Source organism: Bubalus bubalis, chromosome 12 (assembly GCF_019923935.1).
Source record: "Bubalus bubalis isolate 160015118507 breed Murrah chromosome 12, NDDB_SH_1, whole genome shotgun sequence".
NCBI classification, from domain to species: Eukaryota; Metazoa; Chordata; class Mammalia; order Artiodactyla; family Bovidae; genus Bubalus; species Bubalus bubalis.
This window is the reverse complement of record NC_059168.1, coordinates 21,348,483-21,375,129: the sequence shown is the minus strand read 5'-3', so window position 1 is coordinate 21,375,129 and position 26,647 is coordinate 21,348,483. Positions and strand designations below refer to the sequence as shown.

General features: G+C 35.9%; 1 protein-coding gene across 6 annotated transcripts in view; it reads left to right on the top strand.

Annotated features, from left to right (window-relative positions):
- The window catches only part of MAP4K3 (mitogen-activated protein kinase kinase kinase kinase 3), a 185,985-nt gene that overhangs the window by 116,313 nt on the left and 43,025 nt on the right, over positions 1–26,647 (top strand). For 3 of the 6 annotated variants that reach the window (XM_025260904.3, XM_045162229.1, XM_044925843.2), the window contains 9 exons: positions 2,061–2,192; positions 2,388–2,450; positions 2,537–2,618; positions 2,715–2,825; positions 7,386–7,464; positions 12,018–12,053; positions 13,487–13,545; positions 14,828–14,890; positions 25,299–25,357. In XM_025260904.3, the coding sequence (XP_025116689.1) occupies positions 2,061–2,192; positions 2,388–2,450; positions 2,537–2,618; positions 2,715–2,825; positions 7,386–7,464; positions 12,018–12,053; positions 13,487–13,545; positions 14,828–14,890; positions 25,299–25,357 (684 nt within the window). The remainder of the gene's footprint in view (positions 1–2,060; positions 2,193–2,387; positions 2,451–2,536; positions 2,619–2,714; positions 2,826–7,385; positions 7,465–12,017; positions 12,054–13,486; positions 13,546–14,827; positions 14,891–25,298; positions 25,358–26,647) is intronic. The other 3 variants (XM_025260905.3, XM_006071207.4, XM_006071208.4) reach the window with 3 other exon arrangements.

The following is a 26,647-nucleotide window of genomic DNA, read 5'->3' as shown; positions in this document are numbered from 1 at the left end:
AGGTACTCTGTCTCCTCAGTTTGATTTTAAACATCTGGAGGAGCTCTCATTCATTCTCCAGAATCTAACATGATTCTCCTCTGACTCTCCCTCAACTCCCTGTCTCATATCATGTCTTTCCCACCTAAACTCTAGGGATGTAGAATATTTACAGAATCTCTCATTCACTGTCACTAAGGTTGGCAGTTATTTCAGTTAATCTGAAAAAGTCTGTGCTATTGGCAGATCTCAAAATTAATACACTTCACATGTACCTTAAACATTTTATTTCAATTTAAGGTGAGTGTACTTTTTTTGGCAGGGGACAGTCTTCTGATATAGGATCAAGGCCTTTTCTTTGTGCAGATAACTAGTTAGATGTATGCAAATGAACCATGTTTTTTTAGTTTGTGTTTCTCTAAAGTCTAGTGAGAGCCTAGCCAGTCAGGTTTGTTGAGGTATGAATGTAACATTATTAGGTGTACGATTCTGTGAATGTTGAGAAACTCTGTGGTTGTGAAAAATGCCACCACAATCACTGTGAAACATAGGTTTCCATCACCCAGGAAAGTTTCCTTTTGTCCCCTTTCATAAATTATTTTTGCCCATCTCTAGCCTCTGGCAGCACCTGCTCTGATTTTTGTCTCTATAGTTTTGCCTTTTCCTCCAGTGTCATGCAGATGGAATCATGCAGTCTATAGCCTCCTAATCTTTCACAGCTGTCCTGTTTTTAGCCTGGTTTGCCAGATTTTTTTGGTTTTTCATCTTTAGAAACTTGTCTTCAAGAATCTTTTCTAAAGCATACATTTTCATTTTCATGACAACTTATTCTTTTTACCTTCATAATAAATTAGTTTTTATAATTAATTAAATTACATATTCATAGTAACAAATGTAACAAACAGGTTCACAGATGACTCAGTTGGCTGTGGTAAGGATGCAGCCTAATGGCAGGAGTAGAAGTACACAGGATGGAATCTGCCACTCATATTTTTGTAGAGGAAGAGGGAGCATCACCTGTGAGCTCGTTAAGGTGCCACCTGTGTGCACCTTCATCCTCTACAGGGCATTTCCACAGCCGTCAATAAAGTTAAAACCGTCACCCTTAACAATTCACTTTTCTTATGATAATTTGCATAGTCATAAGAGCTACTTTAAAGTTAAAAACCATCTTAAGATCAAGGGTTTAGAAAATTAGAAGGAGTTTTATTGTTTGTTTGTTTACTTGACTGACTGCCTTGACTTTCCTGAAATAATACCGGGAAAATAAACATTCTTGTAAGGCTGCCTAGTTAAATCATACTTTTTTTTTTAAATCATACTTTTGATATGTAAGAGTTGAAGTGTTTATGTCATGTATTTATTTTCAGAACTACTGCTTAGGATTTGAAATTTTTTATATTTGAAAATGAGTGTAAGTATTTAATAAAATATAGATTTATAGAGATAGAATAAGGCTACAATAAAGTTGAAAGAAACAAAAAATTTACTGAATTTAGGTAACTTTCCTCTTAGTAAATACATTTCTTTAAAAAAAGCAGACCCTCATTTTTATAACTTTCCACACACCAATTAAGTTTATAGTAAATACTAGTTAAGTACTAAATCAAGATTCTTGGTGCCCTGGTAAATAGTTTTGGTCAAGTGAAAACAGTCAGAGACCAGATGACAGTTATTGATATAAAAAGGAAGAGCTAAATGATAAATTATTTATTACAGTATGTAATTTCTCTATAGAATTTTGCATATACAGAGGAAGAAAGATTGGGGTTTAGACAAATTTAGTACATGTTGCTCTATTACATTTGTAAATTGTTATAAACCTTTATACTAAATAGCTAACTTAACAAAGTAACCGATGAGAAACCAGTAGGGGCTTGGGATGGGGAGGGTCTTACGAGATGTCACGATCTCATCTTAAGAGATCTCACGATCTTGGGAAATACGAGCCATGTTAAGTACTACATACTTACTTTTCAGATGTCAAGGTCTAAGTAGGCCTCAGCTTACATGTGTCTGGTGGGAATAAGAAGATTAAAATACAGTAAACAGTTTTTTCTTTTCTGGAATATTTCCTTCAGGATGGCTCCAGAAGTCGCAGCTGTTGAGAGGAAAGGGGGGTACAATCAGCTGTGTGATCTCTGGGCGGTGGGGATCACTGCCATAGAACTTGCTGAGCTGCAGCCGCCTATGTTTGACTTACACCCGATGAGGTCAGTGCGTCATACCTGAAGAATGCTGTGCTTAAATTGAGGTTCCATCCCCCTCCCAGTACTATTTATCATGTCCTGACCAAATAGCATTCTTAGTTTTGCTTCACCTTATTTGGGAACAGTAGTAGTAGAATTAATGTTTTATACTAAAGTATGCAGTCTTAAAATGCTGTGTAATGATTGTTGATTTTTCAGAGCATTATTTCTAATGACAAAAAGCAATTTTCAGCCTCCTAAACTAAAGGATAAGATGAAGTGGTAAGTATGTTTGTGCTATTTACTTTTACAGTCATGAGCAAAAAACAGAATTGAAATTTTAAAATCTGATTTTCAAAATTTCTTAGGTCAAATAGTTTTCATCATTTTGTGAAAATGGCACTTACCAAAAATCCAAAGAAAAGACCTACTGCTGAAAAGTTACTGCAGGTATTATTTTCACCCTGAAAAATGTCTTTTTTTCAAGAGGTAAGATGTCCCTTAATCAAGACTTCTAATAAGTACTATGTTGTTTTATCTTTATAGCACCCATTTGTCACACAGCCTTTGACACGGTCTTTGGCAATCGAACTGTTGGATAAAGTGAATAATCCAGATCATTCCACTTACCATGATTTTGATGATGATGATCCTGAGGTAGGAACTGTTTTTACCATTTTTACCAAGTGGTATATGTAATGTATGTGTATATAAGTATATACATCTTGGAATCAGTTTGCTTAAGGTCTGGGTCTAATTTAAATAAACTCTTGAGGGAAGAAATACCCCTTGATTTTGCCTATCCTAGAGAAGTCATGAGCTGAGTTTTTTCTGTTGACTTCTTTGGAAGACTGTTTTCTGAAAATATTAAAGGTAAAGGGTGCATTGCAGGCAGGGAAGTCCAATAGTAAAGGCAGAATCATCTAATCCACTTCTTGAAATTACTCTAGTTATTTTAAAGTAGTCATTTTAGATGAAGTTGCCAAATAAATAACCCATTGTAAAAGAGAACGCAAATGGAACCACCTATACAAGATGTTAGAATATACACAAAATTTCTGTTCTGTTTTCTTCTCCAAAAGAATCCATGTACAGTACTTCATGAGTTATTAGTGGTTAGTGGAAAGTATAGGATTGACTTTGTTAGTGACTAATACCCTAATTGTCTGCTATGTTTATCCAGTGTAATTAGAGAATTAATTAACCCTAGTGTGATGGGAGAATAGATATAAAAGGAAGCTTTCACTTTGGTTGGCATATTTAGCATTCCTAACTCAGCTAATAATTGTGACACCAAAGATCAACTCATATATGTTACATGTCAGGATTCTGTTACTGAGTATGTAGCTGAGGTGGATAGTCGTGAACTTGACTGGCTTTTAGAAGGTACTTAAAATGGTGTAAATTTCAGCGATGATACTGAAGAAACTATGGCTCTTGGTGGTCAGAAAGATGGTCTCAGCTTATCTTAGGTCAGAGAACCTTTCTATCAATTCACCACTATTCTAACTTATATTTATACAACTGTAAATAAGCCATTGTCCTTTTGTTTAAAGGTCTGGAAAAGCATTTGGAAATTTAAAAAACTTAAAAATTATTAAATATTATTGACTTTATACTAGGGAGAAATTGGGTTTTGTTGTTTTGCTTTATAAATTCTTTTTTAATTTAATATATAGGTGTTGCCTTGATTTGGATGGTAGTAAAGGACTGTAAAAATGATCAAGTGAGCTGAAATCCTGCAAAGCAATCTAAATTGTCCATAAGGAAAATTATAATTGTTTTTTGTCAGAAGATTAAAATCTCTTATTGTCCGTTTTAAATGTATGGAGAAGTGAAAAATAGTACAACTAATATTTAGTACACTGTGATATACTATAACCTATGAGAATTGTTTCTTTTCTTTGTTTAAATAAAAAACTACTTTGGTGGATTATTTCACTATCAAGTAGTCTATTTATTAAGTAGATTGCACAGTGTCTGCCTTCTTCTTGTCATTTAACTTCATGACACAGAGCAGGTTATTTTTATGCTTTGGTGAATGTCATTTTCCTACGTTCAGAGCGCCTCTAGCATTTTATCCTTTGAACTTTGAATGTATGAAATAATCTCCATATTCCTATGATATGAAGTTTTTTGCTAGTGCCCCTTCTTCTAGGGCATCTTCATCCTTTTTATCAAAACTTCTTTCTTCACTTGCATCAGCTTCATCCTCACTAAGTTACCATGGCTGTATGTCTGCAGTCTCTTGAACAGCAGCAATGTCAGCATTCTCACTGTCGTCTGTTTTATCTTGTAATTTCATTTCCAGCATTAATCCAGAGTGATCACTTTCTATTTCTTTGCAGCAGTTTTATCTTTGTTGGCTAATTCCTTCTTTCAGTTAACAAGTTTTTGTAAAAATGTCACATGAGTATATTATCCCTGGGAGACAGGGAAACAACACAGCTACACACTTTGCTGTCTGTACATGAATTGAATAACAGATGCTCAGGGATCAGTCACAGATGTACTTTGAAAGTAGTGATGTGATTAGCCACTGATCATGATGTACATCTGTTATTATAAATAGACTATAAGTCATCTTGCCTGGTGGCTCAGTCAGTAAATAGTCTGCTTGCAGTGCGGGAGGCCCAGGTTCAATCTCTGGGTCAGGAAGAGCGATCCCCTGGAGAAGGAAATGGCAACCCACTCGAGTATTCTTGCATGGAGAATCCCATGTATAGAGGACCCTGGTGGGCTATAGTCCATGGGGTCACAAAGAGCTGGACTCGACTGTGACTAACACACACACATAAATCTATAGTCATCTGTGGACTGAAGAGCTCACAGTGAAGTTTCTATCTTATGCAATTACAATCAATATACTGAATGTTGATAAGATACTAATATACTGAATAACATATAATTAATAACTCATAATATGCAATTAATATATTGGTGACTAAAATTTGAATCATATTATAGAGGACTAGTATAATTTAACTATATTATAGTAACTGAAATTCATGCGTATCAAGATTCAGCATATGGACTGCCTGTTCTCCTTCAGTGCATTAGATGCTGCGCATTAGATGCTGCGCTGTTGTCCCTCACTTCATCCTGTGTATTTGTGCTGGATTATAAAGTCCTTTAAAATGTGTTTAAAGTGGAGAAATAATAAACCAAATGTAGAAGCAAGCTGTAGAATAAAGACTCTTCTGAAATTTTCTCATATGGCAGAGAAAGAAATTTCTCCTTATCAAGACTGTGTTACTGGTATTATAATTATAGGTTAAGGATGGGGGTAGCTTTTCTTTTGACCACAGTTTAAGATCTTTTTATTTTTCTTTTTGATCATACTTTCCCCAGAGAAATTTATGATGATTTATACATATATACTACAGTATATGTTATGCATAAAAGGTAATATCTAACAGTCTTATTATATGCATATGATTTGTAATTGCTAAGTATTTGAATGTGCTTAGTATTTCAGCAGTTGCCGATACTATGTATATATTGTGGAAACTGAATTCTCTTGAAAATATTTAGCACGTGTACTAGTTCTACTTTAGTCTTTAGTTTTTCTTTATTATACATTATTCACAATAGAAGAAAGTCCACTTTTCCTGTACGGTTCCCGTGTAATTTCTATTTTAGAAGTACTGCACATTGAAGTAATTGTGATTCTGGTTTTTACTTGATAGTATTTTCTTCTATATGTTAACCCATTTACTAGGCACAACATTGTAAGATTTAATAACTTTATACCTTTGAAGCTGGGAAAGTAAAACGATTCTCATAGAAAGGGCGGATTTCATGCATGTTCACTGATAACAGCAATATGTGTTACTAATCTAACGTGATACCTATTTTTGCTTGTTTTTGTTCCAATATTGTTTTCAAAAGTTCAGGGTTTTTCTCATTCTGCAGCTAACTAGCTGAATGTCCTCATCTATAAAATGAAGATAAAGATTTGTTTCACAAGTTTGAGAACAGAATGGGCTAAGGTATATGAAAGCACTTTGTAAACTACAACTCACTGTATGTTTGAAGTTTACTTACTTTTTAAAGTTATTTTTGCTTCTGTTTTATTACCCACTGGTGTTTTAATATTTGGGTCTCTCAGATTCATATTTCTTTATTTCCTGAGAGATGTCTACACTGAGAATAGTTAACCTGGGTCCTGTTCTTGATTTGCCTTACAGAGTCTTAAGAATTGGAGCTCAAGTGTTTACAAATTACATTTTCCAAAAAGATAGATGTAAGAGTGTATCTTCTTCCCAGCTAATAACTTCAAAGATAATGTTTCACACACAGGGAGAAAAACCTATTTGGTACGTGAAATAGATGCTGGCATAGAGTATATAGAATGAAGTTGCAGAAGCTTTTCAGATAGAGCCATTTTTACTCCATAAAGATTGGAGAATGTCCATGTGTTAATATTAACAGTAAGAAGAACTCACCCCCACTTCCCCTCCCCCAAGGATACCGCTCTCTGAATGTGGCAGTACACATAGAGAGATTTTAATAAAGTAAAAGGAAAGAAAATAAAGTGCTGCTTCTACAAGAAAAAACATTAAGGCAGGGGAAATGTTGTGTTTACTAGGTAAGAAGACCATAAATCATTAATGCCTTTAGCATTATTTCATTTCATTTATTTTATCCTTGATATAAGAAGTTGAGGCAGATTTTTTTTTAATTACAATTTTCTCCTCTGAAACAGGGAAAGCTTGCTGCAGCTTTTGAACACCTATTGTATTGTCAAAATATTCATTTTTGAATATTTATTTATGTTCAACTCATAAGAACACTCCTATATTCACTTACAAGAATATGCCTGCAATGCCTGAGACCTGAGTTCATTCCCTGTGTCGGGAAGATCACCTGGGAAAGAGAATGGCTGTCCACTCCAGTTTTCTTGCCTGTAGAATCCCATGGACAGAGGAGCCTGGCAGGCTACAGTCCGTGGGACCACAAAGAGTTGCGCACAACTGAGCAACCAACACTTTCATAAGAAAACTCACTGGGAACCTGCTGTGGATAATGTCTATCCCTAAGCTTTAGCTCCCAATTTGAAGATAAAAGAGTTTGCAGTTTGTGGTTGCCATTTAAAAATACTAATAATAAAGTTGTATTTCGTTCCCATTTTTATGTAAAGTGAGAGCTTTCTTTCATATGTAGGTAATTCTGTGGACAAGACAGTGACTTGTCCTTGACTTTGTTCTTTCCTAGCCTCTTGTTGCTGTCCCACATAGGATTCACTCAACGAGTAGAAATGTGAGAGAGGAAAAAACACGCTCGGAGATAAACTGTAAGTATATATTGTATAGAGTTTGTAATTTAACAATGAAAAATAAGATTTCAGGCTGTAATTTAGTTGTCATTATTTTTGCTCCATTTTCTTCCAAATAGTTTTTATGTTTTAGATGCTTTGAAAGGTAGAATTTAATTAAGACAGTAAGAATTTTGTTTTCTTGCTCCTGGGAGCTTTCTGGTGGTGGCTGGGGATGTGTATTTATGTGTTATTGTTTGGGAAGAGGAATAAAATTCCTAGAGTAGGCAGGATAGAAGGAATCAAGGCAGCGCTCCCTAAACTTCCTTGTTGGTAGCACTTGCCTAGAGAGCTTGCAAAAATGCCCTTTCTGATTCAGTAGTTCTGAGGTGAAATCTGAGATTCTGTGCTTCTGACAAGCTCCCAGGTTACAAAGAAGCTGATGGTCCAGAAGAGGAGAGGGCTGCAAACTTAAAAGCTAAGTAAGGCAAGTAGGGACAGACACTATCACCATTTAATAGAAAATAAAAAAGAAATGCAAAGATGAATAGATCTACCTGTCGGGTGGAGTCATACAACTGATTAATAACAAGCCCGAGATCTCTCAGCTTCCAGGCCAGAGGTCTTTGGCTCCACAGAAACCACCTCAGCACACGTGTGTGACCTTCACCCTGGAAGTCCTTTGTGAACCTTCCTTTGGAATGGTGGCTGCACCTTACACTGTATATTAAGTTCTTGGCAGATTTTGGTGCTGGTGCTACCTAGAATTGCTCATATAAGATGGAAATTCTTGAAAGATAAGCACAATCTACTTGGCAAAAAGCCCAGGACTGGGATTAATACTTTGCCTATAGTCAGTTTTGTGACCATGTTAAATTACCTTTATAGCTCCCACTGAAGCCACGTGGTTTAAATTTGCTAATTTCTCCTCTAAAGTGTTTTTCTAAAAATGACAACCTTAGCATGCAAGCATTCCCCATTAAAAAAAAAAAAGCCTGTTATTTTCATTTATTTTATTTATTATTATTATTTTACTTTGGCTGTGCTGGGTCTTTGTTGTGGCATGCGGGCTTAGTTGACCTGCGGCATGTGGGATATTCCCAGGGATGGAACCCATGTCCCCTTGATTGCAAAGTGGATTACTCAAGCACTGGACCACTAGGAAAGTCCCCCATTATTTTTTAAACTCTAAAAAATTCATTTATTTTATTTTTGACTGTGCTGGGTCTTCGTTGCTACGTGTGGGGTTTCTCTAGTTGGTGGCTAGTGGGGCTCCTCCAGTTGTAGTAGGTGGGCGTCTCATTGCGGTGACTTCTCTTGTTGCAGAGCACGGGTTCTAGAGCATGCTGGCTCAGTAGTTGTGGTGCAAGGACTTAGTTGCTTGGTGGCATGTGGAATCTTTCCAGGCCAGGGATCGAACCCATACCCTCTGTATGACAGGTGAATTCTTAACTATTGGACCACCAGAGAAGTCCTCCATTATTTTTTAATATGTGAAAGTAGTTACAATATGTCTTTGTCATTTCTTTAATAATACAAAAGGTGATTAGAGATACCTTTGTAGTTGATTCAGAAAACCTTATGTGTTCAGTACTATTGAAAATCTGAAGTACTTTCTATTATGCTTTCCAGTTACATTTTTAAGTTGTATTGTCAGGCCCTTTATTGCAAAGTGCAGTTACCTCTGGGTCCTTCTTTAGTAGTTTGTATCAGTGATTAATCAGCTCCTAACTACGTATGCACATATATTCTATTTAGCTAAATACTGTTACCCTAGTTTTTCTGAGATACTGATATGCCCCGTTTTTGGTGGGAGCAGGTGATACGTGATGGACATTTTCTCACCATTTACCAGTAAGAAAGGTGTCATGTCCCTCTAGTATGTTGAGGTAACAACGGGATTAAAATCACCACTTCTTACAACTTGTGGGTTTGATATTTGAACCTTTAAAATCTTGTACAATGTTCTAGTATATGCTTTCTTAGGATGTTTTATGATTTTATATGAGATGTTATAAAGTATAGGCAGTCATGCTATTGACGATAAAGACAGGCTTTGAAAAATAACTTATTTTAGTAGTCGTATATCTTTGTTCCTTTAATAATGTTTTCTGTTTACAATTATATGATGTCTCTTCATGTAACTGAGGTTTTCTGTTTATTAAGCTAAATGGTGTTAAGGCAATATATATAGAAACTGACTCACTTTCAGAAAAGTTATTACTCTTTCCCTTTTAGAAAGTCCCCTCCGCCTTCAGTTAAATATGGTAAGCAAAGACTTGCTTTGAGAAGAAGTAATTCTGGGGCTCTTCTTGTCTGCCATAGTAGGATCAGTTTTGACCCTAATAGTGGTGATGGGTCAGCAAGTGATCATGTCAGAGCTGTTTCAAAGAACTAAGAGGGAGTTTTCATCTGGATGCTGCTGCTTAGTCAGTTCAGTTGTGTCTGACTCTGTGTGACCCTATGGATTGCAGTCCACCAGGCTCCTCTGTCCATGGGATTCTCTAGGCAAGAGTACTAGAGTGGATTGCCATGTTCTCTTCCAGGGGACCTTCCCAACCCAGGGATTGAACCCAGATCCCCTGTGTCACATGCAGATTCTTTACTACTGAGCCACCAGGGAAGCCCTTTCATCTGAACAGTAAAACATAAATTTATGGTTTGTAACTTGACATATGTTCAAGGAGATAGTAGCAGAAACAGAGATCAAGACCAATAGACAGTTACAGATAAGTAGGAATTTTCAACATTATTAAGAACATCATAAATAGCAGTGCAGCCTGGGGTGATTGTCCAGCAGTTATTTGAACAGAAGCTGGAAGGTCCTGTGGCAGAAACTGTCATAACTTTAGGGAAGTTGGAGAGAACAGAAGAGTGATGCCAATGTAAAGCGTGAAGAATGCATCTCCAGAGGGACTTTATGACTTTCTGGGAATGCATTCCCACAGAGTGTAAGGGTGTTGAATACCTGTGACAGTTGGGGTTCTGTCCTTGTTATGAAAGTTAGTCTTAAGACAGCATCACTTAAATCCATGCACCTTATCTTTGACAAAGGAGGCAAGAATATGCAATGGAGAAAAGACAATCTCTTTAACAAGTGGTGCTGGGAAAACTGGTCAACCACTTGTAAAAGACTGAAATTAGAACACTTTCTAACACCATACACAAAAATAAACTCAAAATGGATTAAAGATCTAACTGTAAAACCAGAAACTATAAAACTCCTAGAGGAAAATATAGGCAAAACACTCTCTGACATAAATCACAGCAGGATCCTCTATGACCCACCTCCCAGAGTAATGGAAATAAAAGCAAAAACAAACAAATGGGACCTAATTAAACTTAAAAGCTTTTGCACAACAAAGGAGACTGTAAGCAAGATGAAAAGACAGCCTTCAGAATGGGAAAAAATAATAGCAAACGAAGCAACTGACAAAGAATTAATCTCAAAAATATACAAGCAGCTCCTGCACCTCAATTCCAGAAAAATAAACAACCCAATCAAAAAATGGGCCAAAGAACTAAACAGAGATTTCTCCAAAGAAGACATACAGATGGCTAACAAACACATGAAAAGATGCTCAACATCACTCATTATCAGAGAAATGCAAATCAAAACCACGATGAGGTACCATCTCACGCCAGTCAGAATGGCTGCGATCCAAAGGTCTACAAGCAATAAATGCTGGAGAGGGTGTGGAGGAAAGGGAACCCTCTTACACTGTTGGTGCGAATGCAAACTAGTACAGCCACTATGGAGAACAGTGTGGAGATTCCTTAAAAAACTGGAAATAGAACTGCCATACGACCCAGCAATCCCACTGCTGGGCATACACACTGAGGAAACCAGAATTGAAAGAGACACGTGTACCCCAGTGTTCATCGCAGCACCGTTTATAATAGCCAGGACATGGAAGCAACCTGGATGTCCATAGGCAGATGAATGGATAAGAAAGCTGTGGTACATATACACAATGGACTATTACTCAGCTATTAAAAATAATGCATTTGAATGAGTTCTAATGAGGTGGATGAAACTGGAGCCTATTATACAGAGTGAAGTAAGTCAGAAAGAAAACACCAATACAGTATATTAACACATATATATGGAATTTAGAAAGATGGTAATGATGACCCTATATGCGAGACAGCAAAAGAGACACAGATGTTAAGAACAGACTTTTGGACTCTCTGAGAGAAGGTGAGGGTGGGATGATTTGAGAGAATAGCATTGAAACGTGTGTTGTCATATGTGAAATAGATCGCCAGTCCAGGTTCGATACATGAGACAGGGTGCTCAGGTCTGGTGCACTGGGATGACCCTGAGGGGATGGGGAGGGAGGTGGGAGAAGGGTTCAGGATGGGGAACACATGTACACCCACGGCTGATTCATGTCAATGTATGGCAAAAACCACCACAATATTGTAAATAGCCTCCAATTAAAATTAATTAATTAAAAAAAAAAAGAAAGGATCACTGTGCTCAGTAATTATGCGGTCCAATGAAAGCAGGCATTTCACATGTGACGATAACAAGGCAGATAATGCATGAAACTGTCCTCGTGTAACTTTATTATGCTGTTTGGTGACAGGTGTAGGTGAGAGTTGTTCAGTAGGCCTCTATCAAGGTGAGATACATATATATATGTATGTGTATATATATGTGTATGTATGTATATACATGTTTTAATATCTTACTAAAAACTATTTTGTAATCTTTGATTTGTGATCATATGTGAACAGGCATGAGGAACCCATTATTGAAGAGCCTGCTTATCTCCAAGAGCTAGAATTTGATATCTAGTTCATAAGAGCTATAAAGCATATACATACTTCACATACAACTGTGTATTCTGTAGGGCCGTTTCTCAACTTTCTTTACTTGTGCTTCCTATTGCTAAATATTCAAATCTCATGATCTCCTTTCATTGTTATTAACATTCACAGTAATCATACATACTAAGCTAAAATCAAAACAGTTACAAAATGAGTGTGCTTTGACATCTCACTCGTTCCCCTGCCTTGATTGAGAATTGTTGTTTTGTCTGAAACTCAAGCTCTTACTAGTTGAGCTGTAATATCTGTGACTCTCTGTTTTGCTTCTTTTTCATGTTTTATATTTGTGCCCCTGCTTTTATCTCGGTGGTCTTGAATGCTGTACCAGGTTATAAAAGCAGATAATGACAATGAGATACAGAAATTAAAGATAAAGATAGTGAGTCATTCATTAAATTAGAATAGCAGGGGGAAAGGTGAATGTAGTATAGTCAGTTTATGTCGGCTATAATATTTAGGTTATACTTTCGCTGTAGAAGTGTGCTAGTTATTTATTGTTGTTTAACAAATTACCCCCAAAATGTAGCAACTTAAAGCAATAAACATTTATTATCTCAACATATTCAGGGATCCAGGACAGCTTGGCTGGGTGGTTCTAGCTCAGGGTCTGTCATGAAGCTACAATTAGAGTGTCATCAGGGGCTGCGGTTTCCCAAAGACTTGACCAGGGTGGCACATTTGCTTCCAGGGTTACTCACATATTGTTAGCCCAGGACTTCAGTTCCTTGCAGTGTAGCCTCTCCATAGTGCTGCTCAACATGACTTCCTCCAGAGCCAAGTGATCCAGTAGAGAGAGCACCCAGGACAGAAGCCTTATCTCAGAAGCCACCCCAGGATGTAGGAAGGGACTACACAAGTTTATGAAGGTCAGGAGGCAGGACTTATCAGAGACCACCTTGCAGGCTGGTTTTCAGAAATACTCTGCCTGAATTGCTGTCTGTCTATAAAGTCCTAAGATTGTCTGTATTTAATGCTGGGTCACAATGAAGTAACAAGTTAGATCCTGACATAATTTTGCTAATCATCTTTGGGTTATTAGATTAAGCTTTAACAGCTTAAACTTTCTTAGGTTTCTTCCAGCTAACAGATTGTTTATTTAAATCTTTGGGTGTTAATCAGTCTATAGGAGATGATGGGATTAAATATGTTTTGCTATGGAGTAACTTTTTAAATTATTATTAAGAATGTTGAATCAGATCACAGCTTTACTTTTTATCTTTTTTAGTTGGCCAAGTAAAATTTGATCCACCCTTAAGGAAGGAGACAGAACCACATCATGAACTTGTAAGTAGTGTAATCTTGGAATCTTAACACTGAAAATAAATGTTTTAATTAGTCTTTCTGATTTGTTGGCACTGACTACAAAAGCTAGTTAGTAAAATTTTCTAAGCCTTTGGGGAAATAAAAAGGTAAGTAATTCTAAAATTCAAAATAAATAAATCTGTGTTGCTGAGATTAAATATTTTCAAAATTACTTTAGGAGAAACTTAGTTTGTACCATTCTCTGTTTAAATGTTTTTAATGATTTTTTTTTTCTTTTTTCATTTTTGCTTTGCAATTTTTGAGGGGCTTTTTGCAGATATATTTATTAGGATAAATGCCACAGTCTTAAACTAGAATTTTGGGCCAGTGATAGTATTAATACCTCTTCTCATTAAATTTATGGGCAACTTTTTAAGAGTGTCAGCCACTTTTCTAAACATCAAGGCAGAATCCAGTCTCCTTGGAGTAACTGAAATTCAGGAGAGACTAGGTGTACATAGCAGATTAAGTTTATCATTTATTTAAAGATTGCTAAAATATTCTTTTCATGATTCTTTTTTGTTAATTTTTTATATACTGCTTTCCAGATATATGATAAAATATTAAGTGCAATCTCAGAAGCAAAATGCTGTGCAAACATTTGAGATGTTAATAGTCTACAGAGGAATGAAAAATGAGACTTAAAAAACAAAATCAATCTTAATGAAATTACTTAACCAAAATTCCAGATTGTATGTTTCATTTTTTTTTTCCCTTTCCTGCTTAATAATGAGAAGAAAGTAACTTAATGAACGTTCAGAACTGAAGTGGGAACTTTCTTCTTAAATTTAATGCTTATTTTAATCCACCTGACTAATGGCATACAAAGAGAGTCTTTAGCTTTTAATCTAAAGAGTTGCTCTCAGTATACCAGCATGGAAGAAAAATTCTTAACATGTTAAGAATGTTAAAAGAAAAATTCTTAACATGATCATGTTATAGTACTTCAGCCTGGCCTTTATGGAGAGGATGGAGAAGGTAAATCATGATGTTTCTAAATGCCAGTTGTTATTTTCTGCTTCTCTTTTTAAGTTAGCATTGCATGTATTTGAGTTCTGTACTAATTTAGTAACTGCATTATATAGCAAAGTTGTTGCACTGCTGCTCTTTGAGAAGCTGCTTCATTGGATTTGACTTTGCATTTACCTTAATAAAATGATGTTAGCAGGACTGACTGACTTCCCTTGTGAAAGTCTCCCTTTGTGAATTTGTGGCTTTTAGTCTGAGTGTAAATAACTTGGGTTTTTTGGTCTCTGCTGAACAGCCCGACAGTGATGGTTTTTTGGACAGTTCAGAAGAAGTATACTACACTGCAAGATCTAACCTGGTATTTCTCATCTTCTGATTTTCTTTGTCAGCATTGTTTTAGTCTTAACTGTTTTTAGGTTTTTTTTAAATCAACCATTTTGTTCAGTTTTAATGAATCAGTTTAAGCATTGTTTTATAAATTCCTACCAGTAAGCAACCTACCATGTATTAAGGATTATAGCAATTTTTTCTACAAGGTAAACGTATTTACTCAAAGATACTATAATGTTACAGTAAAAATCAAATTTTTTTATTTGTTATAAAAACATTTTTTTCTCACTCAGATATAAATTTTTTCTTTAGATATTGCATTTCCCTATAAACATGCCCAGTGTGAATAATGTGACTTGTTTTAGTGAACTAGAAACCATCCATGTATATACATATCCATATATTACAAAAATAAAATATATATAATTTTAAAAAATAAATTACCCTTAATTAACAACGAAATCCATCTCAGATGAAATTTTAACTTTGTAATATTATGTAATATCCAGTTTTCTCAGGCTAGAATTTGGGTTATAAGGACTCCCTGAAGTTTTAAATATTATCTTACCATTAGGTAAGAAAAGATGAGAAATTAACCCTAGCAAATATTAAATAAATAGTACTTTTAACAGTTGTTATTAAGTAGTTTTTTCAAGTTTTGTAGCCGGCCAGGGCCCCAAGTTGCCTCAGCATTTACTTCTTGATCTACTTTTCTGCCTTTTCAATTGAATTTTCCTTCTCTTTTCTTCCTCTCATACCTGTTTTAGTTCTGGTTAGTTTAAATGATTCTTTATAAAAATTTCTAAATCTATGCCAAATAACATTTGTAGAACATAAAAGAGACTTAAGATACAGTTTCCCTTTTAGGAAAGTTGCTGTCTTGATAGGCAGAAAATACTTGTATATGTAAACTCTTAGCCTTGCAACAGAATGTACAGTGCCCTGCCAGAGTTTCTTCTGGTGGTGACTGTTGAGGAGAGTCTAACATATAATAGGTACTATGGAAATCAAAGGACAAAAGCTTTGGGGTTCATGTGATTCATCTGGTTTGTGGGAGGAACTGAAAGTCTGATTTCAGTATTGTGTAGGAATCATTCTATGTTTTTCAGGAAGAAAATGAACAAATGACTCCTATGTTTCGTGGGAATTAATGTGGGAACAGTCATTGACACAGTTTTGAGAGATGGCAGATAAAGAGCTGAAATTATGGAGTGGTTATACTACTACTAATTATGAGATTCGCTCAGAAAAGGAAGGTTCATGTCATCAAAGAGGAAATGATAGGTGAAACTGTGGGATTGCATGTGTTCCCCAGTTAGGTCTGAAGAAAGAAAGCGCAGAAGACTAGTTACCACAGCGGTGGTGCCTGTTCTGCGGTCAGAGGCAGAGCCAGCTCTGGAGGCAGGGAAGCAGCAGCTGAAACGCTGGAAACTGGAACTGACGTCGCTCAGTCGCGTCCGACTCTGCGACCCCATGGACTGCAGCCCACCAGGCTCCTCAGTCCATGGGATTTTCCAGGCAAGAGTACTGGAGTGGGCTGCCATTGCCTTCTCCAGGGGATCTTCCCACCTGGAAGAGTCAGTAAATGGCCCAGAGAGGCCGGAAGACATGAGGCCAGAATTAATCATCTGAGGGGACAGGTGAGATGGAATGTCTGAAGACAACACTGCCAGTGATTTGTGGATAGAAAATGTCTTCAAAATTAGGCATATGTAGGCTAGAATGACAGTTAGTGAAATTTGTTGTGGAAATAACAGACCATAGACTTAAAAGCTTAAAATGACTATTTTATATTCTCCAGGAAAAAAAAAAAAAACAACAAAACGAGAAACCATTTTAGAGTTGCAGTCTTTTTCTCTACCCTGTCTGTAACGCACCTAGTCACTTGAGTGAGTTATCATGGCTCTGTTCCCTGGAACTACCTCCCACACCCCTTATGTTATGATAGTGGGGGCAGTTGACAAGGGGGGCTTGTGACAGAGAAGAGCTCTAGAGCCGTTCAACTTATGGGTAGTTCTGGAAGAAGAGGAATGAATGAAGTATTTGTCAGATCCTACCATTTATAAAATCAACCTTAAAAAATCCACTTTGATTGATAACACTCCCATTCCCCCATCCCTAGCCCCTGGCAGTTGCCATTCTATTTTCTATGTCTTTGAGATTTTCTGTACTCTATGTAAGTGTATTCTGTATTCCATGTAAGTGGAATCATGCATTATGTGTCCTTTTGTTACAAATAATATAAGTGAAGTGACTGGCTCACTTCACTTGGCATAATGTCGTAACATCTTCAAGATTTATCTCTGTTGTAGCATGTGTCTTAAGTCTGAATAATATTTCATTGTATGTATAGCCGCATGTTGTTTATCCATTAATCCGTCAGTGGACTCTATTGTAAATAATGCTGCTGTGAACCTGGATATACAAAAATGTGTCAAGTTTCTGCTTTTAGTTCTTTTGGGCATATAACTGGAAGGGTGATTGCTGGATCATGTGTTAATTCTATGCTTGATTTTGGGGGGATTACCATACTGTTTCTATAGCAGCTGCATCGTTTTACCGTCCCACCAGCGGTGCACAAGGCTTCCAATTTTCTCCACATCCTCAATGCTTGTTATCTTCTGAGTGTATGTTTGTTTTATTGAAGTATAGTTGATTTATAGTATTTCATTAGTTTCTGGTGTGTCGCATAGTGATTCAGGTTTTTTGTAAAGATTATATTCCATTATAGGTTGTTATAAGATATCAGGTATAATTCCCTGTGTTATACAGCAAATCCTTTTTGCTTGTCTATTTTTATATTTAGTAGTTTGTATCAGTTAATCCCGTACTTCTATTTTTCTCTCCTCCTTCTCTCTCCCTTTTGTTAACTATAAGTTTATTTTCTGTGTCTGTGGGTCTGTTTTTGTTTTGTAAATAGATTAATTTGTATTATTTTTTAGATTCTGCATAGACTAGGCATCATATTCTATAGGCCAGTCCACATTGATGCAAATGGCAGTATTTCATTTTTTATCACTGAGCATTATTTCATCATGTGTATGTACCACATCTTTTGTTGACGGGCACTCGGGTTGCTTCCACGTCTTGACGTTGTAAATAGTGCGGCTGAGAACTTTGAGGTACATGTGTCCTTTCACATCAGTGTTTCTGTTTTTTGGTGTGAAGTATCCATAATTATTCCAGTCTCCTGCTTTCATAGTTCTTAGCACTGTGAACAGGATTTCAACTCTTAACAAATACCTATTGCTAGCCACTAAAAACCTGATGGACCCAACACGTCTGGCTGTTATCTTAGTAGAGTGTTGGCACCAAGATGACGGCCCTAAATCTTTTGCAGCTGAAAAGAAGCATTTATCCTCTTAAAGACCTCACCACCTTACTTGTCATCAGTGATTTCTGGTTGCAAGTATTTTCATCTTATGGTTTTTGTAAATGAATTCAGAATATTACTATATCTCAATTTTCATTACTATAATAGAGGTTTTTTTAATCAGGCAATCTTAATATGTGACATATATATGAAATATATGAAACGAAAAGAAGAAAGCTTGATTTTATTTATTTTTTTTTTTAGGCTTTTCTCTTTTTTTAATTGGAGTTGAATTGCTTTACAATGTGGTGTTAATTTATGCTATATAAAGAAGTGAATCAGCTATACATATACATATATCCCCTCCCTCTAGGCTTTTCTTTTGATCCTTTGGTTCACCTTAGGCAGCAGAAAAATTAGTAATTTGATAACCTTGGACAGGACGATCATGGACACTTACCTCCACACCAAACTCCCCTTTAGTAGGACTGCTGTCCACTTAAAAGGACCTAGTGGCAAGGAAATTGCCAGAGCTTAAACAGGTCAACAGAACCGGCAGTGATCTTTGCAGACTTTGCATGTTACACCCTGTGACTGTCCCTGTGTGCCCTGAACAAAGTCAACTACAGCAAAAAGCAGAATTTCAGAAATTCCTAGCTTAGGGCTGTCTAATTAAAAAATGGTGCAAGATAAAGTTTCCCAGGAGCACAGACATCCGAGGAGGAAATTAGTTTCTTCTTTTACTTCACATGGGATCTTCAGCAAGGAAGAAAGCTTGATTTTAGCATTGTTAGAAAAAAAAAAAAAAGTCTTTCAATTTTGAAAGATTTCTGAGTTAAAAAAGCAAAGTAAAAAACTCAGCAAAATTCGATAATAGTAAGAGTTTTGCCCATGACCATATAAATGAATATATCCCATCTACAAGATGCTGTCTTTATGTTAAAAGAATATATTACACATCTGTTCAGCTACTGCTTATTTTCCTAGTTGTACTAGGCATTTTAGCCCATGTACCAGTGAAAAATATATTGAAAGGTAATTACAGTTGACCCTTGAACAACAAAGGGATTGGGGACACCAGCAGTCAAAAGTCCGAGTATAACTGTAAAGTTGGGCATCCTGTGCATCTGTTTTCAGGTTCAGCCAACAGCATATCATGTGGTAGTGTAGTATGTACTTACTGAAGAAAAGCCAACATATTAAGTGGATGCATCCAGGTGGCGCTAGTGGTAAAGAACCTGCCTGCCAGTGCAGGAGATGTAAGAGACTAGATCTGATAGACAGAGTGCCTGATGAACTATGGACGGAGGTTCGTGACATTGTACAGGAGACAGGGATCAAGACCATCCCCAAGAAGAAGAAATGCAAAAAGCAAAATGGCTGTCTGAGAAGGCCTTACAAATAGCCGTGAAAAGAAGAGAAGCAAAAAGCAAAGGAGAAAAGGAAAGATACACCCATTTGAATGCAGAGTGCCAAAGAATAGCAAGGAGAGATAAGAAAGCCTTCCTTAATGATCAGTGCAAAGAAATAGAGGAAGACAATAAAATAGGAAAGACTAGAGATGTCTTCAAGAAAATTAGGGATACCAAGGGAACATTTCATGCAAAGATGGGCTCGATATAGGACATAAATGGTATGGACCTAACAGAAGCAGAAGATATTAAGAGAGGTGGCAAGAATACACAGAAGAACTGTACAAAAAAGATCTTCACGACCCAGGTAATCATGATGGTGTGATCACTCACCTAGAGCCAGACATCCTGGAATGTGAAGTCAAGTGGGTCTTAGAAAGCATCACTATGAACAAAGCTAGTGGAGGTGATGGAATTCCAGTTGAGCTATTTCAAATCCTGAAAGATGATGCTGTGAAAGTGCTGCACTCACTGCCAGCAAATTTTGAAAACTCAGCAGTGGCAAAGGACTGGAAAAGGATTGCATTCCAATCCCAAAGAAAGGCAGTGCCAAAGAATGCTCAAACTACCCACACAATCATACTCATCTCACATGCTAGTAAAGTAATGCTCAAAATTCTCCAAGCCAGGCTTCAACAGTACGTAACCGTGAACTTCCAGATATTCAAGCTGGTTTTAGAAAAGGCAGAGGAACCAGAGATCAAATTACCAACATCCGCTGGATCATCGAAAAAGCGTGAGAGATCCAGAAAAACATCTGTTTCTGCTTTATTGACTATGCCAAAAGCTTTGACTGTGTGGATCACAATGAACTGTGGAAAATTCTGAAAGAGATGGGAATACCAGACCACCTGACCTCCCTCTTGAGAAATCTGTATGCAGGTCAGGAAGCAACAGTTAGAACTGGACGTGGAAAAACAGACTGTTCCAAATAGGGAAAGAAGTACATCAAGGCTGTATATTGTCACCCTGCTTATTTAACTTATATGCAGAGTACATCATGAGAAACACTGGGCTGGAGGAAGCACAAGCTGGAATCAAGATTGCCGGGAGAATTATCAATAACCTCAGATATGCAGATGACACCACCCTTATGGCAGAACGTGAAGAGGAACTCAAAAGCCTCTTGATGAAAGTGAAAGAGGAGAGTGATCAAGTTGGCTTAAAACTCAACATTCAGAAAACTAAGATCATGACATCTGGTCCCATCACTTCAGGGCAAATAGATGGGGAAACAGTGGCTGACTTTATTTTGGGGGGCTCCAAAATCACTGCAGATGGTGAATGCAGCCATGAAATTAAAAGACGCTTAATCCTTGGAAGGAAAGTTATAACCAACCTAGACAGCATATTAAAAAGCAGAAGCATTACTTTTCCAACAAAGGTTCGTTTAGTCAAGGCTATGGTTTTTCCAGTAGTCATGTATGGATGTGAGAGTTGAACTATAAAGAAAGCTGAGTGCTGAAGCATTGATGCTTTGAACAGTGGTGTTGGAGAAGACTCTTGAGAGTCCCTTGGACTGCAAGGACATCCAACCAGTCCATCCTAAAGGAGACCAGTCCTGGGTGTTAATTGGAAGGACTGATGTTGAAGCTGCAACTCCAATACTTTGGCCTCCTGATGCAAAGAGCTGACTCATTTGAAAAGACCCTGATGTTGGGAAAAACTTAAGGCAAGAGGAGAAGGGGACGACAGAGGATGAGATGGTTTGATGGCATCACTGACTCAATGGACATGAGTTTGGGTAAACTCCATGAGTTGGTGATGGACAGGGAGGCCTGGTGTGCTGTGGTTCATGGGGTCACAAAGAGTCGGACACGACTGAGTGACTGAGCTGAACTGAACTGAAGAGACACACGTTTGACGCCTGGCTCTGGAAGATACCCTGGAGAAGGGCATGGCAACCCACTCCAGTATTCTTGCCTGGAGAACCCCATGGACAAAGGAGCCTGGCAGGCTACAGTCGATAGAGTCACACAGAGTTGTACACGACTGGAGCAACTGAGTACGCATGCATACACTTAAAACCGATTGTTGTTCAAGGGTCAGCTGTCTATGTAGAACACTATGTTAATTGCTATGGAGGAACATCAGCAGTAACATAATCATTGCTCTGAAGAACATGGGTCTCCTGCATTGCAGGTGGATTCTTTACCACTGAGCTATAAGATTACCCCAGAATTAAGTCAAATTGAATAAAATCTATAAATAAATTTACTATGGAAAAGAAACAGATCAGCTTTGTTCATTTTAAATCTGTTAAACTATTACTATAAAGTTATGTTGTGTGGTCACATTTCTTACCTTTTGTATATGAAGACAGTTCTAGGGAGGACTCGTTTTATAATTGCATGATGATAGGACATTTGCTGGAAAATATACCTAACCTGTTTCAAATATACTTCAACAAAATTAAAAAGAGAAAATAATAACCTACTGATATTCATTCCATATTTATTCAGTTTGCATCCTTTCTTCTGCTTTTATTAATCAGTGTTCCAACCCTACTTGCTTTTCTTTTTAAGAAACAAGAATTATCTAGGGTTCAGTCCCTTTTACATATGTAAATTGTCTACCACATTAAAAAATATTTCCTAACACTTTACTCATGCACCATATTGTCTCATTTTTTTGATGAGGAAAAAAATTATATTTTCTGTTTTCTTGGTTAGAATATATTGCTAAAGTATTTCTTTTCTGTTTTTGTAGCTAACTGTAATAATTCTTTAGACTTCCTGCTGTTTCCTCATCAGTTATAGATAGACTTTGTAATCTCCAGCTAAGTTTAAAAAAAAAAACAATAATAATATTTTCTTGGTGATATATTCTCCTTTTCCAGTGTTCCACATCACATCCTCTGTTTATTTTCAGCTCTTGCAAGGCCCTTGTTTTCTTAGAGCCTTTATCCTAGTTCAGAAGTTTTCCCCTATTCATTAAAACACTAAGGACTTTCTAACCCCAAAAGATATTTTAATTGGGCCTAGGTTGACAATCTTAAATTTTTTGCTGAATGTTCAGTTTGAATCTGTTCTGGGCTATTGCATGTTTTCAATCTATGTTGGTTGGCTTCTTTGTTAAACACTGTCATTCATTAATAAGTTGATGACTGATTTATGCTACTGAATTTTTTATGTCTATCCAGACATGTTCCAATATATTCTTATTTAGCTTATAAAGAATGGACTTACTTTATTGTCACTTTATAGGGTTAATTTGAGTGTTTTGCCAAAAGTTTTGGTAGCATTTTTCTATTCAGAATAGCTTCCAGGTCCCGTTGGAAGGCTTTTTAGATCAGTCTTTCTTAGACTGCCCTAAAGATACGTGAATGACTGCTAACTTTACCCAAGCTTCTCTTTTCTTTCTTTCTTTTTTATTTCTTCTCATTTTTCTTATCTGATTTGCTATCTGAATTCCTGCCATTTAATAAGTGCTTGGTAAATAATAGTTGAATTAAATTAACTGCTTATTAGAAGAACTTAGTGTAGTCCTTTTACTTGATGACATGCCCAGCACATTTTTCCCCCACTTTGGATGCTAAAATATAACTTGATTTACAGAGAAGGAATTACTAAAGAATGAAACCCTTTCAGTTTTAGCTTTCCTAGTAGGGCTTAATACATGGCACATTTAATCATCAGACTTGGATCTATCAACAGATTCTCCCCAGCCTGAGTGTTATTCTGTATGTGAACTTAGGCTCCATTTTCTATTAAAATATTTCATTAGTTATTTTAAATTCTTCTCTTACCTTTCTAAATATCTCAGCTGATTTTTTATAAGTTATTATCATCGACCTTATAATTGTCATATAGCAGATGAGCTAGCTATTCTTAGGACCTGTCTATATTCATATAACACAAGCCATGGCCACTAGGCACAAATGTGTGCTTTCAAAAGCTGTCATTTGATTAAAGGCTTAAGAGATTATACTGGCTAAAGAGATTGCTGGGCTGGCTTTTAGAAGGGCCCAATTACGTGTAGCTAAAGAAAATAAAGTTGAATTCAATAAGGTATGCATTGATATTAGTATTTTTCTCTTCTAAATACCAAAGCTTAAAAGTTCCTGTGTAACATGACCACTTAAATAGTACAGCATAATAACTGTGTAGTGGTCTACTGATAGTAGTGATCTCATCATATTAAAATACATCATTACAAATTAAAGAGAACAAGTGTCCTTTTTCATTAGGATTTTATGTGATACCAGTGTGACAGTTCACTAATCTTTTTAGTTTATGATAAATTATCTTTTCTGTCACTGGTAAGTACATATGTTATGCATGGAAGAACACAGTTATTGAAGAAGACAAAATTTGAGCCTTGTCTAAACCAGGCTTTTGACTTTTATTTTCATCAGATATTTTTTTGGACAGGTCTTAGAGTATTTAAATGTTAAAATGCTTTTCACTTAAATGTGATGTATTGCTTAGAAGTCTCATATTTCCCAGCTTAATATTTATGTGATCTATGTATATCTTAACAAGGCTGAATATTATTTATTAACAGGAAAATAAACAAATGGCATTTGAACAAACATTTATTTAGGGCCTAATTACTGTGTGCCAGGTACTATGCTAGACCCTAGGCTATAGGGAAAAAAGATGGATTTAACAATTTTCCTATGTTTGAGGAGCTTACAGCCTGGCTATTATTTTTATAGACTTATAAATAAGTTAATGAAAAGCCAGTGTAAATGCTAAAGGAGACATATGTGTTAAATACTGTGGAGTCATGGAGAAGGTCACACCTATCTTCCTGGACAGTCTTGGAAGGCTGCTCCAAGAAGATAACTTTTGCATTAAGTCCTCATTGTGCATCTGGCAATATCTTGTAAAATTAGAAAGCACTTTGAGTACACTGATGTATTCTAATGAAAATAACATTCGTTTAAAATGTTAAATATTCCCCCCTTAATCATTAAAACGGTGCTTGAAATACCCTGGGAGAAAATGAAACTTTGTACTTTCCATAGTTGTCGGAAGGCACGTTTTCCTCAAGAAGGCATTTGAATCGAGCATACTTATTATTATTTCCCTTATATTTCAGCTCTTAGCTCTACAACTTGCAGTGTTCAGTGGAAGTGTTTAAATAGTTGACCTACCTTAATAATAATCATGTGAAACTTTGCTATGTAACTCTACAAAAGTATTAAAAGTCCTTAAGTGCAGTTTATAATCTTGTGCAAGTTCACATGTATAATTTACTTTAAAAAAGCACCTTATTTTTTAATCTTTAAAAAATTATTACCTGTTGAGGCAGTAGTAGAAATATGTGAATGTGTGTATATACATAATGAATCCAGATCTTATTTACAAAGTCAAACCAAGATTTTTGTTGCTTGTTCTCTTTTGTAATCATTTCTGCTTCTTTATAGCTTGAGCATAAATACCTTATTTAAGTTTTTTTCTTTCCAAAAACTTTTTTTTACAAATGTTAATTATAGTAGCAGTGACCATAAATGAAACTTGCATATATTATTCAAACTAGTTGCCAGAATATTTTTGGCAACTTAAATCATAAAATGTATACAGCAAGACTACAAACTTCTGAAATCTTTTATTGTTGGAAGTCCTACCGTGCCTCCTTTAAGAACATATAGCAATACAGATTTATTTGAAGTCTGAGGTTTCTCTTTTTAAAAAATATTTATTATAGTATCATGATTTGTGATATACAACCGTTTTGCTAAATATTTTATTTTGTACCATTAGGATCTACAACTAGAATATGGACAAGGACACCAAAGTAGTTACTTTTTAGGTGCAAACAAGTAAGTAAAATCCTTTTAAAATTATATTTAAATTTAAGAATAATTAAGTTGCCTTTAAATATGTTATTAATTTTATTTTAAATATTTACAGTAGTAAATTATACTAGTCTGGTAGATTATATTTTATAATATGTTTTAAACTTTTTTTATTACTGCCTTGCCAATCATCTACTCAATAATTGTCATAATGGGGACAATCACATTAAATTTTTTATGTCAAGCTACTTTGTAGACCTTACCTGTTAGGGAAAGCTAAGTACATTCCAACTGAAGAGAAATATATGTTTCAGCAATGTATTGCTTTTATTTGCAGAGTTGACATGTTTATTCCTTACAAAACTTGTTCCAGTGCATCTTTCAGATGTGTTGGCCTGTGAAAACAGATGGAAATAGTCACACTGTTTAGAAATCTCTGTCTTAACTTTCTTTTAAGAAAATAAATAGTTAAAATGAGTCTCAAGTTTTTGAAGTTATCGTATATTTTATGCAAGAAGTAAATCCAACAGTTAATTCAAAGTCAGCTCTATACCAGGCCCTGTGTATCTGGTGCAGCCCCGCAGTGAAGCGGCACCTAGCTTACAGGGTGACAATCTAAGATGTTCATAGGCCTGAATTAGCATGTTACCCGGCCAGGGTCTGCTGTTTCTCAGAGTCTCATTTCCTGAGTTCATGGATGAATTATCATTATAAAAGCTAATTTATAGGGAAATATTTTAAACTGACAAAATCTCCCAGCTATGTGGCTATTATTTCAATAATCAGAACTACTTAAAATTTCAAAATAACATTTTCAGTGAAATTAGAGGGTTGAGACATATTTTAAGTTCAGCAGGTGACTAAAAGACAGGCAACTCAGATTCTCAGATTTAGAGATAGTAATGCAAAATCTTGTCCCTTTTTTTATAAACTCAATGTTTAATTTAAATATTCTTTTTTTAATTCAGAGAAGGCTTTGAATGACAAGCTAGAGAAATGCATTAGTTATGATTTAGCTCAAGATTTTGTTTTTTGTTTTAAACCTTATGTTTCCTAAAATTTAAAATAAGTCTAAAATTTCCCTGCTAGGAAAATGAAGTTTGTCAAAATTAATAGCAATGTGTTATTTTATAGTTTGTCCTGATTTATTGATGGGCAACAAAGGAAAGTCTGTCTCATAATGGGTTAGCAAATAAAAAATTCTGATGTGTTTCTGTGTGTTATTTTTGTCTTAATTTCAGGTCCCTAGTTTTAAGAATCTTGTTAACAAATTTTGATGTATTTTTATCAGATTGGATAATTTGGAAGAATATT